Source organism: Geotrypetes seraphini, chromosome 2 (genome assembly GCF_902459505.1).
Source record: "Geotrypetes seraphini chromosome 2, aGeoSer1.1, whole genome shotgun sequence".
Taxonomy (NCBI): Eukaryota; Metazoa; Chordata; class Amphibia; order Gymnophiona; family Dermophiidae; genus Geotrypetes; species Geotrypetes seraphini.
Window position 1 is genome coordinate 505,445,888 of NC_047085.1, and position 16,016 is coordinate 505,461,903.

Here is a 16,016-nt window from a genome sequence, read left to right on the forward strand (position 1 = left end):
TTCTTGCATAGAAGGTAGAATATTCTATAAGGGATTGTTAGAGGTATGTAGGGATGGAGATCTGATAAGTTCTGATCCAGGGCATCATAACATGGGCAGGGTCAGCACACAGGCGGTTCTGAACACAGGTCAGGTCGGCACACTGATCTAGGCCTTGTGTGCGGATCTAGGCCTGTGTTTGAATCTGAGGCCCTGTTTCTCATTCCCTCTCCTTCCTGCCATATATACTTAAGCAAGGACAAGGTTTGCACCTTGTGATAGAATGCTGAGGCATTTCTCCTCCCTTCCTGTCACATATTAACCTGACACACATTTACCCTTATTCCTTATCTTGTTTAAGCATTCCTTATATGGGCAACAATCAGACTTTGCCTTTGTGCCAAAGCAGACCCTGACTTAAGGCTAATCAAGAAAGCTTAAGAAGCATGCATTATAACCTTTGGACTGTCACATGCCATAGTAAGATTTGACAAACCTCCGTTCAAACGTATATGAAAAGGCTGATTGCTTCCTTAGAAATCTGGTCAATAAAGTTAGAATTGTTTCTAAGGTATTTGGCTGTTTGTCTTTCAAATCCAACATCTAGTTTAACTGAGTGTTCATAATGTTTGGAAAGCACTTCTTTTTTGTTTTTTTCATAAGACCTCAGAACCACCACTCCTCCGTCCCACCAAAGTGTATATACGGGGAGTTACAAATGGTGAAATCCTCACCGGTCTCTTCAAAGTTTTAAAAACATGCATTTCTTAGTGTATTATTACTTAACTTAGTAATGGTGAAATCTTGTTTTTCATGCGGACTGAACGGTAAGACCCGACATGTTTCACTGAAGTTTTGTCAGGGGTCTACCCTAAAATAGATAAAATTATATGTATTAGTGTCCCTCTCAAACCATTGCCTATGTGAATCAAACTAAATGGAAAAATTTCCTGACTTACCACTACCACAGCCGTGCACTTCCTCCGGGGCCTATGGACCCCATCATCTCCACATTTCGAGACTTAGTCCTGAGGGATTTGACCCCCATTGAAAGTTCTTGGAGGTACCACAAGATTCCTAAAAACCTGTCGGACACTCAAGGACAGGTGATGATCCTAGTTCAGAGGATCTGGAGAGCTTGTGAACGAGATGTTGAAGTTTGATCGAATGTCTTTTTATTTTTTGGCCAAATCGCGCTGCTGATCGTGCCGCTCAGCTGCAGAAACTGGATCCGCGCAGCCAGTTAGCAGCGGGGCAGGAGTTCGGAAAACTTGCTCCTGCTCGCTGAACCTCCACCAGGGTTCGTCAGAGGTATGATAGGGGAGAGCCTGGCGGCAGCCTAAAAAATTCTGGGAGGGGACATTGGCCCAAATATAAACCTGGACCCCCATTTTTGGGCCAATTTTTTGGCCACATAATCCCGGTTTATATTCGAGTATATACGGTACATCCGATTTTATATATAGAGATAAGGAAGCTCACTGATATTGAAATGAGACTGATAATGTTTTGGACTATTTAGAGTGGGAACTAGACTAGCAAGATGAGTAAAGAGGGCTGATATGAATTTATTGAGATTTGAGAGATCTAAAACGGTTCCTCTGAAGGTTTTGAGTATTTTTATTTATTGAAGTTGGTGAAATTCTTTATGCTAGAAATTGTGTTTAGTCTTGAATTTGAGAGAATCCCACAATAAATATTTTTGGGAAACATAATGCAAAATTTTCTTTCCCCAGGAACAGGCTCTCCTCCCGCCACCCCTGACATTATATCTCACATTGAACAAGGGGAAGAGCCCTACATCAAGGATGAGCCAGGATCAGAGGAAAGAGAAACTGGGAGAAGCAGCTGGTCAGGTGAGTGCAGTAATAAGAGGGACGGGGGTGAACCTGCTGAGATAAAGTCTGACATTGTAACCTAAATTTCCAAACCAGGCTCATCTTTAGCTGAACATGCATGAGATACTCTGGTTCTTATATGAGGGGCAAAGATCCCGTACCTGGATGACTGGCTGATCAGAGCCTCTTCCCTGCTGGAGGGGCGCAGAGCAGCGGTGCAACAGTGGTTCAACTGCTGGAGTGTCTTGGCTGGGTGCTCAACTTGAAGAAGAGTCACCTCGAGCCGATGCAAGAATTGGAGTACCTGGGAGTCTAGTTTCACATGACCAGGAACCAGGTGTTCCTTCCAGACCCCAGGAAGTTCAAGATCCGGAACCCCATTCAGGACATGTTAGCAGTTCCGGCTCCTGCGGCCTGGCAATATCTACAGGTCCTGGGTCTCTGGTTGTGACCATAGCTGTGATCCCGTGGGCTAGAGTACGGCTTCGGCCCCTTCAGCAGTCACTGTTCTCTCAGTGGAATCCACAGTGGGATCCCCTGAGCTTACCTCGTACCTCGTCAAAGAGAAGAAAAGAGCATTTCTCGTATACAAATGCTCGGGGGAAAAAGAAGCAAACATTGTATACAGGGCAAAGTCTGCAGCGGTCAAAACAGCAGTCAGGGAAGCCAAACTTCGAATGGAAGAAAATCTAGCGAAAAACATTAAGAAAGGGAACAAATCCTTCTTCAGGTACATTAGCGACAGGAAAAAGAACGCAAACGGGGTAGTACGCCTTAGAACGCCAGAAGGGAACTATGTGGAAACAGATTCCGATAAGGCCAAACTGCTGAATGATTACTTCTGTTCAGTCTTCACCTGCGAAGCACCAGGACACGGGCCACGGCTTGAAGCAAAGCAAAGCATGGAAGACCCATTTCAGAATTTTGATTTCACACCAGAAGATGTTTACAGAGAACTGTCGAGACTCAAGGTGAACAAAGCCATGGGACCGGACAATTTGCATCCAAGAGTGCTCAGAGAGCTATGCGATGTTTTGGCGGAACCGTTAGCCATGCTCTTCAATCTCTCCCTAAGTACGGGGAGAGTCCCCCTGGACTGGAAAACTGCCAATGTTGTTCCTCTGCACAAAAAGGGTTGCAGAGCGGAGGCTGCGAATTACAGACCAGTAAGTCTCACATCAATAGTGTGTAAACTCATGGAAATTCTACTTAAAGGCAAATTAGACACGATATTGGATGAGGGAAATCTGAGGGATCCCTGTCAACATGGATTCACTAGGGGCAGGTCATGCCAATCCAATCTCATCAGCTTCTTTGACTGGGTGACAGGAAAACTAGACTCGGGAGAGTCTCTGGACATAGTGTACTTGGATTTCAGTAAAGCTTTTGACAGTGTCCCGCACCGTAGACTATTAAACAAGATGAAATCAATGGGGTTGGGTGAGAAACTAACTGCATGGGTCAATGATTGGCTGAGTGGAAGACTTCAGAGGGTGGTGGTCAACGGCACCCTCTCTGAGACATCGAAGGTGACTAGCGGAGTGCCGCAGGGATCAGTACTGGGACCGTCCCTTTTCAACATATTCATAAGGGACTTGACCCGGGGGCTTCAGGGAAAAGTAGCACTGTTCGCCGACGACGCCAAACTGTGTAACATAGTAAGTGAAAGCAATCTCAAGGATAATATGACGCAGGATCTGATCACGCTGGAAAACTGGTCCTCGACATGGCAGCTGGGATTCAACGCTAAGAAGTGTAAGGTCATGCATCTCGGCAGCAGAAATCCATGCAGAACATACATCTTGAATGGAGAAGCACTAGCTAGGACTTCAGAGGAACGGGACTTGGGAGTAATCATCAGTGCAGACATGAAAGCTGCCAAACAAGTAGAGAAGGCCTCGTCCAAGGCAAAGCAAATGATGGGATGTATCAAGAGAAGCTTCGTCAGCCGCAAACCTGAAGTCATAATGCCACTGTATAGAGCCATGGTGAGACCTCATCTGGAATACTGTGTGCAATTCTGGAGGCCACATTACCGTAAAGATGTGCTTCGAGCCGAGTCGGTCCAGCGGATGGCCACTAGAATGGTCTCCGGACTCAAGGGTCTCTCATACGAAGAAAGACTGGGCAAATTACAGCTCTATACTCTAGAGGAACGCAGGGAAAGGGGTGACATGATTGAGACATTTAAATACGTCACAGGTCGTGTAGAGCTGGAAGACGACATATTCGTTCCCAAGGGACCCTCGGTCACAAGGGGGCACCCGCTTAAACTTAGAGGAGGGAAATTTAGTAGTGACACCAGGAAGTACTTCTTCACAGAAAGGGTGGTGGATCAATGGAACAGACTTCCGGTGCAGGTGATCAAGGCCACCAGCGTGCTCGACTTTAAGAATAAATGGGACATCCACGTGGGATCCCTACGAAGGTCGAGCTAAGGAACTAAGTCATATGCACTCAGACTTAATGGGGTGGGTCAGTAGAGTGGGCAGACTTGATGGGCTGTAGCCCTTTTCTGCCGTCATCTTTCTATGTTTCTATGTTTCTACCTTTGCCTTGCACAGTGGCAGCCCACAACAGCATGCAATGGTGGTTGATCCTGGTGACTCTGGACAGAGGATTTCTTCTGAGGGTTCTGGTATGTGTGACCCTGTCTATGGACATGAGTCTTTACAGTGTGTGGGGGGGGCGGGCAGTCTGATGGTCTGCCCCGGCGCAGAGCCGGTGGTCCGCCCTGAAGAGTAGATGGTTGGGAAATCATCTGGAACTGCGGGCGATGCAACTAGCCCTGCTACATTTTCAGGAGTGTCTCCATCATCAAGCTGTCCGAGTGTTCTCGGACAATGTGACAGCAGTGGCCTCTGTCACCAGGAAGGGAGGCACCAAGAGTCCTCTCCTGAGCCTGGAAACTCAGCTGCTCTTTTCCTGGGAGTGATAAGCACCACGCAGCTCACGTAATGGGCTTAGACAGCGTACAGGCAGACTTTCTAAGTTGGCAGATCCAGGACCCGGGAGAATGGTCCCTGTCCAGCCAAGCGTTCGAGTCCATTCAGCAGTGGAGCTGACGAACATTCGCTCTGATGGTTCTGCAGGGAACCGGACGGCGGCCTGATTTTTCAGCCTTGGCCTTGAGGAGGCCTTATCTATGTCTTTCCTCCATGGCCCATGTTAGGGTGTGTTCTGCGCCATGTGGCTTCTCACGTGGGCCAGGTGATACTTGTGACCCCGGACTGACCACGGAGGCTATGGTATTCAGACTTGGTGTGTCTGAGCACGGAGAGGGGTCTGCGACTTCCCTACCATCTGTGTCTCCTCACGCAGGGCTCCTTAGCGTTCCAAAATCCAGGCCGCTTTGATCTTACAGCTTGGCTCCTGAGTGCGTGGTGTTGACAGCCAGGGGCTATTCGATTGTGATCATCGCTACATTTCTCCAGAGTAATCAAAAGTCCACTGTAGCGGCCTATGTGAAGGCCTCTGAAGTCACTTCCTAGGCACGGTTCCCTCGCTATGCCACTGCTCCTTCCTATTCCTTGACATTCTAATTTTCTCAGACATATTTCATGAGGTACTTTGAAATTCTAAATACACAATATGAAGCGGTTCACTTTTACCCACGTGTTCATTCACCTCTTCAAAGAGATGCAGTAGATTGGCGAAGCAAGATTTCCCTTGACTAAAACCATGTTGGCTTTCTCTCATTAATTCATGCTTACATATGTGTTCTCAACAAGCAAGGGATACGTAATAATAAATCTTATCATCAAGGACAATGTGATACAATGTAACAACCAGCAATAGTCCTCAGTGGTTCTCAATTTAAATACAATATACACTTCTCCCTCCGTATTCGCTGTGATAAGGGATTAACAGAACCGCAAATACAGAAAAACTCCAAATAATTTTTTCATATATTATTCACTGTTTTCTATTAAAAACCATTCTGAATGTAGTGAAACTGCGAATAATGTGGTGGGAGACCTGGTCTGTTCCTGAAGGAGAGACAAAACATGGTGAAGAAAGTGCTGGGAATCATAGATTTTCTCTATGCAAGCTGATATCATTTGGGGAGAGGAGCCAGCAAGCTAAAAACCGTGAATAATCAAAACTGCGAATGCTGAAACTGTGAATACAGAGGGAGAAGTGTAGCATGTTTTTTAAGTGCTCAGAAAAAAAGATTTGTGAGAGACCAGACATAGAGCAAGGCTCCAGCAGCAGAAAATCTCTCCTTTTTCAATCATAGCACATAACATAGCTTTTCATTTGATAAGTTTGCAATGTCTTTATAAGTTTGTCCACAGGTGCAATTTATTGTTTTTCTAAAAGATGGCACTGGGTCATTTGAAGGCACGAGGAATAATACACTGTGGAGACTGTCCATGTGGAATTCACCAGGGCCTATGGACCCGCCATCTGCTCATTTTTCAACATCTTGTGGAGGCAGACATTGACCAGTTGGAACTGAGTCCATGCAGGGACAAAATGAATGTTACATCAGAACATCGGGCAGCGTTAAAGAACTTTTTGTAAACCGTTTTGGAATACAATGGTATATAAATTTTAAAAATCAATCAATCAATCTATAGTTGTCTGCTCTGTGGACAAAGGGGATGGAGTTGTCATTTTAGACACTGAAGACTACATCTCTAAAGTTATGCGTCAACTCATGGACACTACGTATTGTTTACAGCTTGATGCAGACCCTACTTTGCATTTGGTCGAGATGGTCCAACAGTACATTAGTGATTTCTATTCCGCCAATACCTTGCAGTTCAAGGCGGATTACATAAAAGTTTTCAGAGATTACATAAAGTTTACAGGAATAGCATAAGAGATGTCATAAGAGTTACATAAGAATTACCAAAGAGTTGTTGAGATCTTAAGGTGATAAATGTTGGGTAATAAGAATTACCAAAGAGTTATCGAGATCTTAAGGTGGTAAGTGTTGGGTAAATAGAGACATTTTAGCATTAGTTGGTAGTTAGAAGCATATTAGAGTATATTAAGGGTATAGAGTGGGTAGGTGGGGTTTGGGTAGGAACTGGTCGTGTTAGATAGGTTTCATGTATTTTTTGAAGAGTGGGGTTTTAGTATCTTTCTTGAAGGTTTTGTAGTCTGTGGTCGATGACAACAGAATGGTGATTTGTCTGTCCAGTTTAATTGCTTTGGTGGCTATTAGGTTGTCATATAGTTTTTTTCGTTTGACATTTTTTGGATGGTGGGTGTGTGAAAAGTGAGTGGGTTCTTCTGTGCCTGGATGAGGAGGATTGAGTTAGTCGGTTATTCCAGTAGGTTGGGCTTTCTCCGTTAATGGCTTTGAATAGTAAGCAGTATAATTTGAAGGGTACTCTTGCTTGTATTGGGAGCCAGTGTGAGTCATGGTATGCTTCTGTGATGTGGTCATATTTTTTCAATGAGTAGATGAGTCTTTGGGCTGTATTTTGTATCATTTGTAATTGTTTTATCATGGTCAGTGTACATGGGAGGTATAGTATGTTGCAGTAGTCTGTTAGTCCAAGGATAAGGGATTGTACCAAAAGTAGGAATTGTTTCCTGTTGAAGAATTTTTGGATTTGTCTTAGATTTCTCATGGTCACGAATGATGCTTTTATTACTTTGCTGATATGTGATTGCATGGTACAGCCTCTGTCAATTAGTACTCCCAGAAGTTTTAGTGTGGGTTGAATAGGGTATGAGAACGAGTTAGATTTGTTAAGGTAGGAGTTTTATTATTTTCTAAGAGGATGAAGTTTGTTTTGTCAGGGTTAAGTTTTAATTTGTTCTCTGTCATCCATGTTGCTACTGTTTCGAGTGTTCTGTGTATTGTGCTTGTCATGGTGGGCTCTGGGTGGTCGAAGGGGAGGAGAATAGTGATGTCGTCTGCTTAGCTGTATGAGGTTATGCCATGTTTGTCTAGGTAGAAGCTGAGGGAGGCTATGTATATATTGAATAGTGTGGATGATTGGGATGATCTCTGGGGAACTCCGCAGGGGTTGAACCATGGTTCTGATTTCTCTTGCTTTGTTTTAACCCTGTAGGTTCTGGATTGTAGGAAGCCTTTGAACCATGAGATTACAATAGAATCTAGAGTTTGTATGAGAATATTGTGATCAACCAGGTCGAAGGCTGCAGAGAGGTCTAGTTGTATGAGCAGGATCTTCTTGCCTGTACAGAGGTATTGTCTGGCAGTGTCCATTAGTGTTCCTAGTAGGGTCTCCGTGCTGTGGTTGGTTCTGAAGCCAGACTGTGTGGGGTGGAGTATAGATTTTTACGACAAGACCATCCAACCATTCCTGTCATTTATTTTGTCCCTAAGGTGCACAAGAGTTTACAAAATCCTCCAGGTCACCCTATAGTATCGGGCATTGACTTGGTTCTGGAGCCCTTATTGGACTTTGTGGATTTTCATCTGAAAAAGGCAGTTTTCTAAAGCGCGTTCATATATTAAGGACACCACCAGCATGTAGAACTTGTCACAAATACAACCTCCAGGTGGCACTTTTATGATCATCCTGGATATTGCAGCACTTTACACTTAACCATCCCCCAAGACTGGGCCATTGAAGTGATCTGCCAGCACTTGCAAGGCTTAGACATACCTGTGTCCCGGGTTGACTTCCTGGTCAACATAGCAAGTATAGCTTTGCAACATAACTACTTCATGTTTGACAGGCATAGGCATATTAGGGCATAGACAGGGGGTGGGTAAGCAGAGTGGGCAGACTTGATGGGCTGTAGCCCTTTTCTGCCGTCATCTTCTATGTTTCTATGTTTCTATGACCATACGTTTGACCTACAAGTGTGTGGTCCTGCCATAGGTGCCACTATGGTCCCCACTATTGCCTGTCTATGTTACCGCATTTGAGAAGTTTTTGTATTCTTCTCAATTTTTTGATCATATATTTCTGTGGAAATGGTTCATAGATGATATCTTCATGATCTGGACTCAGTCTGAGGAGATGTTTAAGATAGTTTTACAGTGGTTTAATGCGTGTGACCAGCATTTGCAGTTTTTGGCCAATGTCCAATTTAAAACTGTTTCCTTCTTGGATATTAATATTAGTAAAGAATAAGCTGCATTTCATACTATCATATTCTGAAAAGCAACAGACCATAACAACCTGCTGCATTTCACCAGTTATCATCCGAGACATAACCTATCCATTGGGCAGTTTTTACATTTGCGGAAATTATGCTCGCCAATGAATGAATATAAGGAGCGTGTGGTGGATATGCGTGCCAGATTTGTGGAGCGTGGCTACCCGGCAAAGGTCATCAATAAAGCTCACAAGCGAGCTTTGTACGCACAAAGTGAATTATTGTTGCAGCAAGGCAGGGAGCAGGAAGCAGATTCTCTAGTATGTTACCTTATTCCCATCGGGCGTTTAACGTTAAAAGCATCATGAAGAAGATACACAGGATGTGATTCAGAGTCGGTCCACCCTGGTAATAACATGCATGAGTGAGATGGACAAGATGTTGATAATGAGACTTTACTTCAAAAATAGGTTAATGAAATTTTGTGGGGATTTGGTTAGGATTTTTCCGGATGTATCTAGGACCACTCAAATGAGAAGGAAAGAATTTCTGAAATTGAAGGACAGAGTTTTGGCCCTGGAGGCATCCTTTTACCTGAAATTTCCCTGTAAATGTCTGGTTAAGTTACAAGATATTGAGTACGCCTTTTGGGATCCTATACAACTACAACAATTTTTAGTTGCAAGAGAACAGAAATGAGATTTGTTTCACCTAGCTGAGAATATGAGGAGAATTAATTCAAATAATATCCCATTTTAAGGAATGATTCAAGGTTCTCTAGTGCGAACTGAGAATTATTGTCCTTTATTTTCTTGAATTTATTTGATTAGAAATAGCAATATGTGCTCCCCATTAATGTGGGCTTAAAAGGAATTATGTATGTATGGTTTGATTATGTATTGTTTTATGTGTTTATCCTTTTTTCCTTTGGAATTATTGGATATTGTAATGTATTCAAAATTTATAAATTAAAAAAAAAGCATCATGAAGGAGCATTGGCATGTGCTGCAGTACACCTCACTGTTCAGCAACCATCCCGATTAGCTTTTTCAAGGGGGTGCAACATCAAAGATCTTGTTGCAAGATCATATTTTGAGAGACCTCAAGGTTGGCCCCTATAAGTGTGGTCACTGCGGTGTGCTCCCATGCTATTGTTACGAAAACGTTCACATATCCTCAACTAGGCAAGGAACGCCATTTGGGATCACATAACGCCTGTGACACCGTTGCAGTGGTTTCTGCCATCAGATGTCCCTTCCCACTGCTGTACATAGGTCACACTGCAAGAGCACTGTGAACTGGAATTATTGAACATTTGAGCAAGATCTGCTGTGGCGATCAGATGGCCCCTTTTGACACAACATTGGACCAAGTGTTCACATGATGCCAAGGATTTGCAGTTTGTGGTGTTTGAAGCACTAAAGCTCCTTCAAGGGGGGGAATTTGCCAGCTGCCCTTTGGAAGAAGGAACAGGAGCGGATTTTCAAATGGCAGAGGTCTGAATAAAGAGGTAGAATGGAAATAGAGCCCTTTTCCTGATTGGGTGGCTCCTCCAGGTCCCGGTTTATATTTTGCATTCATTTGAACATGTTTTTTTTTTTTTTTTTTTACACAGCTCTGCTCACCTCCCCAGATGTATGATGTCACTTCTGGGTGGGTATATCAGTTAATCTAGTTGTGGATGGGGTCTGTGTGAGAAGTGAAAAGAAACAACAGATAGAAACATAGAAACATAGAAAGATGACGGCAGAAAAGGGCTACAGCACATCAAGTCTGCCCACTCTACTGATCCACCCCATTAAGTTTGAGTGCTAACCACAGCTTATGCAACAAATTTTTTATGAAGCTGTTGTATGAAATGCAATACATTAAGAAAATTTGTCTGCTTACATCAGTGGTCTCAGTTATTCTTGCCCATGTCAGCTCAACTCTCAAAATTGCTCTCAAGCGGTCACGGCAAGAGCGACTGGGGATCACCCTTTCTTGACTACACCCCTGAACAGCCAGGAATTGCAAGATAGGCCCAAGTGGGGCATCTACAGGTATGGATGGGAGAAGCAGCAACTCCTGTTGAGAGGGGAGCAGGAGAAATTTTGGCTTCTACTGAAAATGCATGACCAGTTTCAGCCAATATGTAAACCATGGCCATAGCCTTTTGGCTTAAAATGAAATTGAGCCGAAAATGGATTTTGGGCCGTTTCAGCTTCGTCACCAAAGTCAAAATCTGGTCAGCCTTTGCTCCTGCCATTTCCAAGGAACATCTTGTCATTTCACAGACTTGCAGTGTGTGTAGAAAAACATTTCAACAAATGGTTTGGAAATAAGGAACAGATCCATTCTTAAGCCACACATAGAAAATCCCAGTCCTTCTTCTTATAGATTGGTAATATCTTAGAACCCTGCACATGATTAATACCTTTTGTTTATATCCAACAGATCATTGGATCACACAAGAAAGGAAGAGAGAAAAGAAACAAGGAGAGCATCTCATAGAAAGAGAAGAAAGCCAAAGACAATCAGAAAATGTCTGTGAGAATATTTCTCAGGGAACTGAGAGGATTAACACAAAGAATTGTAAGCAGGAATCAAAGGATCAGAGAGACCCTGCAGGAGACTCAAGGGATGGAGTCACTAAGTGTGAGAGAAATGACGGGGAGCTCAGTACCATCCCTGAGGACCAGAGACACCTAGGAGAGAGACCCTTCCAAATGAATCATAGTGATATAGTGACTTCTAAATTCAATCATAGCAAGAGGAAAGGACAAAAACACCAGAAAGAACTTACACGTATTGCATCTAAGAGGAGAATCAACTTTATTCATCTTAAATGTAATACGAGTCAACCCTTGTTTTCAGAATTCCAAATGCACAGAAGGAATCATAAAAATGAAAACTCATCTACATCAAATCTAAAAATTCACCAGGACATCCACACAGGAAACAAAGCATTTACATGTACTGAGTGTAATAAAAGCTTCACTCGACTTTCACGTCTAAAAATTCACCAGAGGATCCACACAGGAGACAAACTATTTACATGTACTGAGTGTAATAAAAGCTTCACTCAGCTTTCAGATCTAAAAAGACACCAAGTGATCCACACAGGAGTCAAACCATATAAATGTACTGAGTGTAATAAAAGCTTCACTCGGCTTTCATGTCTAAAAATTCACCAGAGGATCCACACAGGAGACAATCTATTTACATGTACTGAATGTAATAAAAGCTTTACTCAATATTCACGTCTAAAAATTCACCAGAGGATCCACACAGGCGACAAACCATATACATGTACTGACTATAATAAAAACTTCACTCAATATTCACGTCTAAAAATTCACCAGAGGATCCAAACAGGAGACAAACCATATACATGTACTGAGTGTAATAAAAGCTTCACTCAATATTCACGTCTAAAAATTCACCAGAGGATCCACACAGGAGACAAACTATTTACATGTACTGAGTGTAATAAAAGCTTCACTCAATATTCACATCTAAAAATTCACCAGAGGATCCACACAGGAGATAAACCATTTACATGTACTGAGTGTAATAAAAGCTTCACTCAAGTTTCAAGTCTGAAAATACACCAAATGATCCACACTGGTGAAAAACCATTTACATGCACAGAGTGTAATAAAAGCTTCAATTGTGTCTCGTATCTAAAAATTCACCAGAGGATTCACAGTGGCGAAAAACCATTTACATGTACAGTGTGTAATAAAAGCTTCAATTGTGTCACAAATCTAAAAATTCACCAGAGGATCCACACGGGAGTCAAACCATTTACATGTACTGAGTGTAATAAAAGGTTCACTCAGCTTTCAAGTCTAAAAACACACCAAATGATACATACAGGGCACAAACCATTTACATGTACTGAGTGTAATAAAAGCTTCACTCAGCTTTCAAATCTAAAAACACACCAAATGATACACACAGGGCACAAACCATTTCCATGTACTGAGTGTAATAAAAGCTTCAGTTGTCTTTCAGATCTAAAAAGTCACCAAATGACCCACACAGGGCACAAACCATTTACATGTACAGAGTGTAATAAAAGCTTCACTCGGCTTTCACATCTAAAAATTCACCAGAGGATCCACACAGGAGACAACCTATTTACATGTACTGAGTGTAATAAAAGCTTCACTCAACATTCGCGTCTAAAAATTCACCAGAGGATCCACACAGGAGACAAACCATTTACATGTACTGAGTGTAATAAACGCTTCACTCAGCTTTCAAGTCTAAAAATACACCAAATGATACATATGGGGCACAAACCTTTTACATGTACTGAGTGTAATAAAAGCTTCATTTGTCTTTCAGATCTAAAAATTCACCAGAGGATCCACACAGGAGACAAACCATTTACATGTACTGAGTGTAATAAAAGCTTCATTCGGCTTTCATGTCTAAAAAGACACCAAATGATCCACACTGAGCACATACCATTTACATGCACTGAGTGTAATAAAAGTTTCACTCGGCTTTCTTGTCTAAAAAGACACCAAATGATCCACACAGAGCACATACCATTTACATGCACAGAGTGTAATAAAAGCTTCACTCGGCTTTCAAGTCTAAAAACACACCAAATGATACATACGGGGCACAAACCATTTACATGTACAGAGTGTAATAAAAGCTTCACTTGGCTTTCTGGTCTAAAAATTCACAAGAGGATCCACACAGGGCACAGACCATTTACTTGTTCTGAGTAAACTAAAACTTGAGTTTATAGACCATGCCATCTCTATGATAATAAAGCTCGACTCGGTTTACAGTTGATAAAATACAAAGAAATAGTGGGGTGAAGACTTTACAATTTGGAGAATAGCCAAGTTTTTAGATATTTATGAAAGGTTTGAAGTGAACCTAGTTCTCTCAGCCACAAAGAGATATTATTCCAGAGTTCAGTTATTTTGAAAGAAAATGACTTCCCCAGTTTTTGCCTGTCAGAAAAGGGAAGGACAATTTAAGTTTTTGCTGAGTTCTAACTAGACCGAATCTTTTGGAATTCCAAGACAGAGGAATTAGTAAAGGACAAATGCCGAACAAGATCTTAAAGGTTTTACAATCACATTTGAATTGTATCCTAGAATCGGGAGCCAGTGAAGTTTGGCTAGTAGTGGAAAAACGTGCTCAAATTTGCTTTTACCAAAAGTCAACCTAGCTGCAATATTTTGAATCAGCTGAAGTCTCCGCAGGCTATTCTTGGTTAGTCTTAGGTAGATAGAATTACAATAGTCTAACCGTGAGAGGATAATCGATTGAACGAGGACAGAAAAAATGCTGATGATGGAAACAAGACCTGATTTTCCTCAGCATATCATGACTGAGGAAGCATTTGGTCACTAAGCAATTAATATGTTCATTAAACATGTAATAAAAGCTTAATTTGGCTTTCAGTTATAAAAATTCACCAGAGCATCCACATGGGAGACAAGCCATTTACATGTACTAAGAGTAATAAAAGCTTCACTTCAAAGCTAAAAATTCATCAGATGAGCCACACAGGAGACAAACCATTTACATGTACTGAGGGCCAGATGCACTAAAGCCTGCGATCATTGCTAAACTTATTCTAACATCTTTATTGATGATCGCATTTGTTGACCTGATGCAAAAAAAAGCTCACTGCCTGATTCTCTGTACGATTGCTTATTCCCCAATCCAACCATTCAAATAAGCTAATTAATATTGGAAACATGATGGCAGATAAAGGCCAAAATGGCCCATCTAGTCTGCCCATCCGCAGTAACCATTATCTCTTTCTCTCTCTTTGAGAGATCCCATGTGCCTATCCCAGGCCCTCTTGAGTTAAGACACAGTCTCTGTTTCCATCACCTCTTCTGGGAGACTGTTCCACGCATCTACCACCCTTTCTGTAAAAAAAGTATTTCCTCAGATTACTCCGGAGCCTCTCACCTCTTAACTTCATCCTATGCCCTCTCATTGCAAAGTTTCCTTTCAAATGAAAGAGACTCAACTCTTGCACATTTACATTACGTAGGTATTTAAACGTCTCTATCATATCTCCCCTCTCCCGCCTTTCTTCCAAAGTATACAGATTGAGATAGTAACATAGTAGATGATGGCAGATAAAGACCCGAATGGTCCATCCAATCTGCCTAACTTGAAGCCCTCCCCAGCCCATCTTCAACCACACAGCCATTTACAGACACAGACCGTGCAAGTCTGCCCAGTACTGGCCTTAGTTCTTCAATATTTACTATTATTTTCTGATTCTAGATCCTTTGTGTTCATCCCACGCTTCTTTGAACTCAGTCACCGTTTTCCTCTCCACCACCTCTCTCGGGAGTGCATTCCAGGCATCCACCACCCTCTCCGTGAAGTAGAATTTCCTTACATTGCTCTTGAGTCCATCACCTCTCAACCTCAAATTATGGCCTCTGGTTTTACTACTATGCTATGTTAACTAGCAGAACGATTGATGCTTTAACATGGCTTCCTGTTGCACTAAAAAAAGTTATCGCTTTCAGCGGTTCAAAAAAAGCTACTGGTCAAAACCAGTTGCTTACCTGTCAAAGTACTATTTTTATTTTAATGTATCTTTAATCTATCTTCATTGTAAACCGCTTTGAACCTCACGGTATAGCGGTATATAAGAAATCAAATCAAATCTAACCTTTTTTTTTTAATGGGCACAAATGCTCTGCATGTTATACATGCATATCTGGCACATTAGAAAAAGAAAAAAAGCATCCCCCCCACCCTGTCGATGATGGCCCTCCCTGGTGAACTCCCCCTCCCCCCAAAAAAAACGGCAGGAGGAATGCCCACTTCCTTCTGTTATGCTGACCCCTCCACAACCCCCGGCAAAGAAGATTGACATGAGGGATGCCCACTCCCTCCTGACAATATGACTCCCCCTCCTAAACAGCAGCAATATGGCAGGAAGGATGCCCACTCCCACACCATGCACCCCCATGAAACACCCCTCCCCTCACCTTTCCAAGAAAAAGGAAGGAGGGATGCCCACTCCCTTCTGCCACCAATGGTCCCCCCCACCCGAACCCCTCACACCATACCTTTTTAGAGACGGAGCAGGATGCAAGCTCAGTTTGTCCCATTCATAGGCCCGCTGTTCCAAAATAGCTGGCCTTTCTCGTCCCTGTGTATGTGTTGCATGAG

At 42.5% G+C, this 16,016-nt stretch overlaps 1 protein-coding gene across 3 annotated transcripts in view; it reads left to right on the plus strand.

Moving 5' to 3' along the window:
* LOC117354556 (oocyte zinc finger protein XlCOF6-like) overlaps nucleotides 1-13,692 on the plus strand; it is a 66,363-nt gene extending 52,671 nt beyond the window's left edge. For 2 of the 3 annotated variants that reach the window (XM_033932285.1, XM_033932283.1), the window contains exons 3-4: nucleotides 1,716-1,835; nucleotides 11,289-13,692. In XM_033932285.1, the coding sequence (XP_033788176.1) occupies nucleotides 1,716-1,835; nucleotides 11,289-13,582 (2,414 nt within the window). In that variant the 3' untranslated portion in view covers nucleotides 13,583-13,692. The remainder of the gene's footprint in view (nucleotides 1-1,715; nucleotides 1,836-11,288) is intronic. The other variant, XM_033932284.1, reaches the window with a different exon arrangement.
* The last annotated feature ends 2,324 nt before the right edge of the window (nucleotides 13,693-16,016 follow it).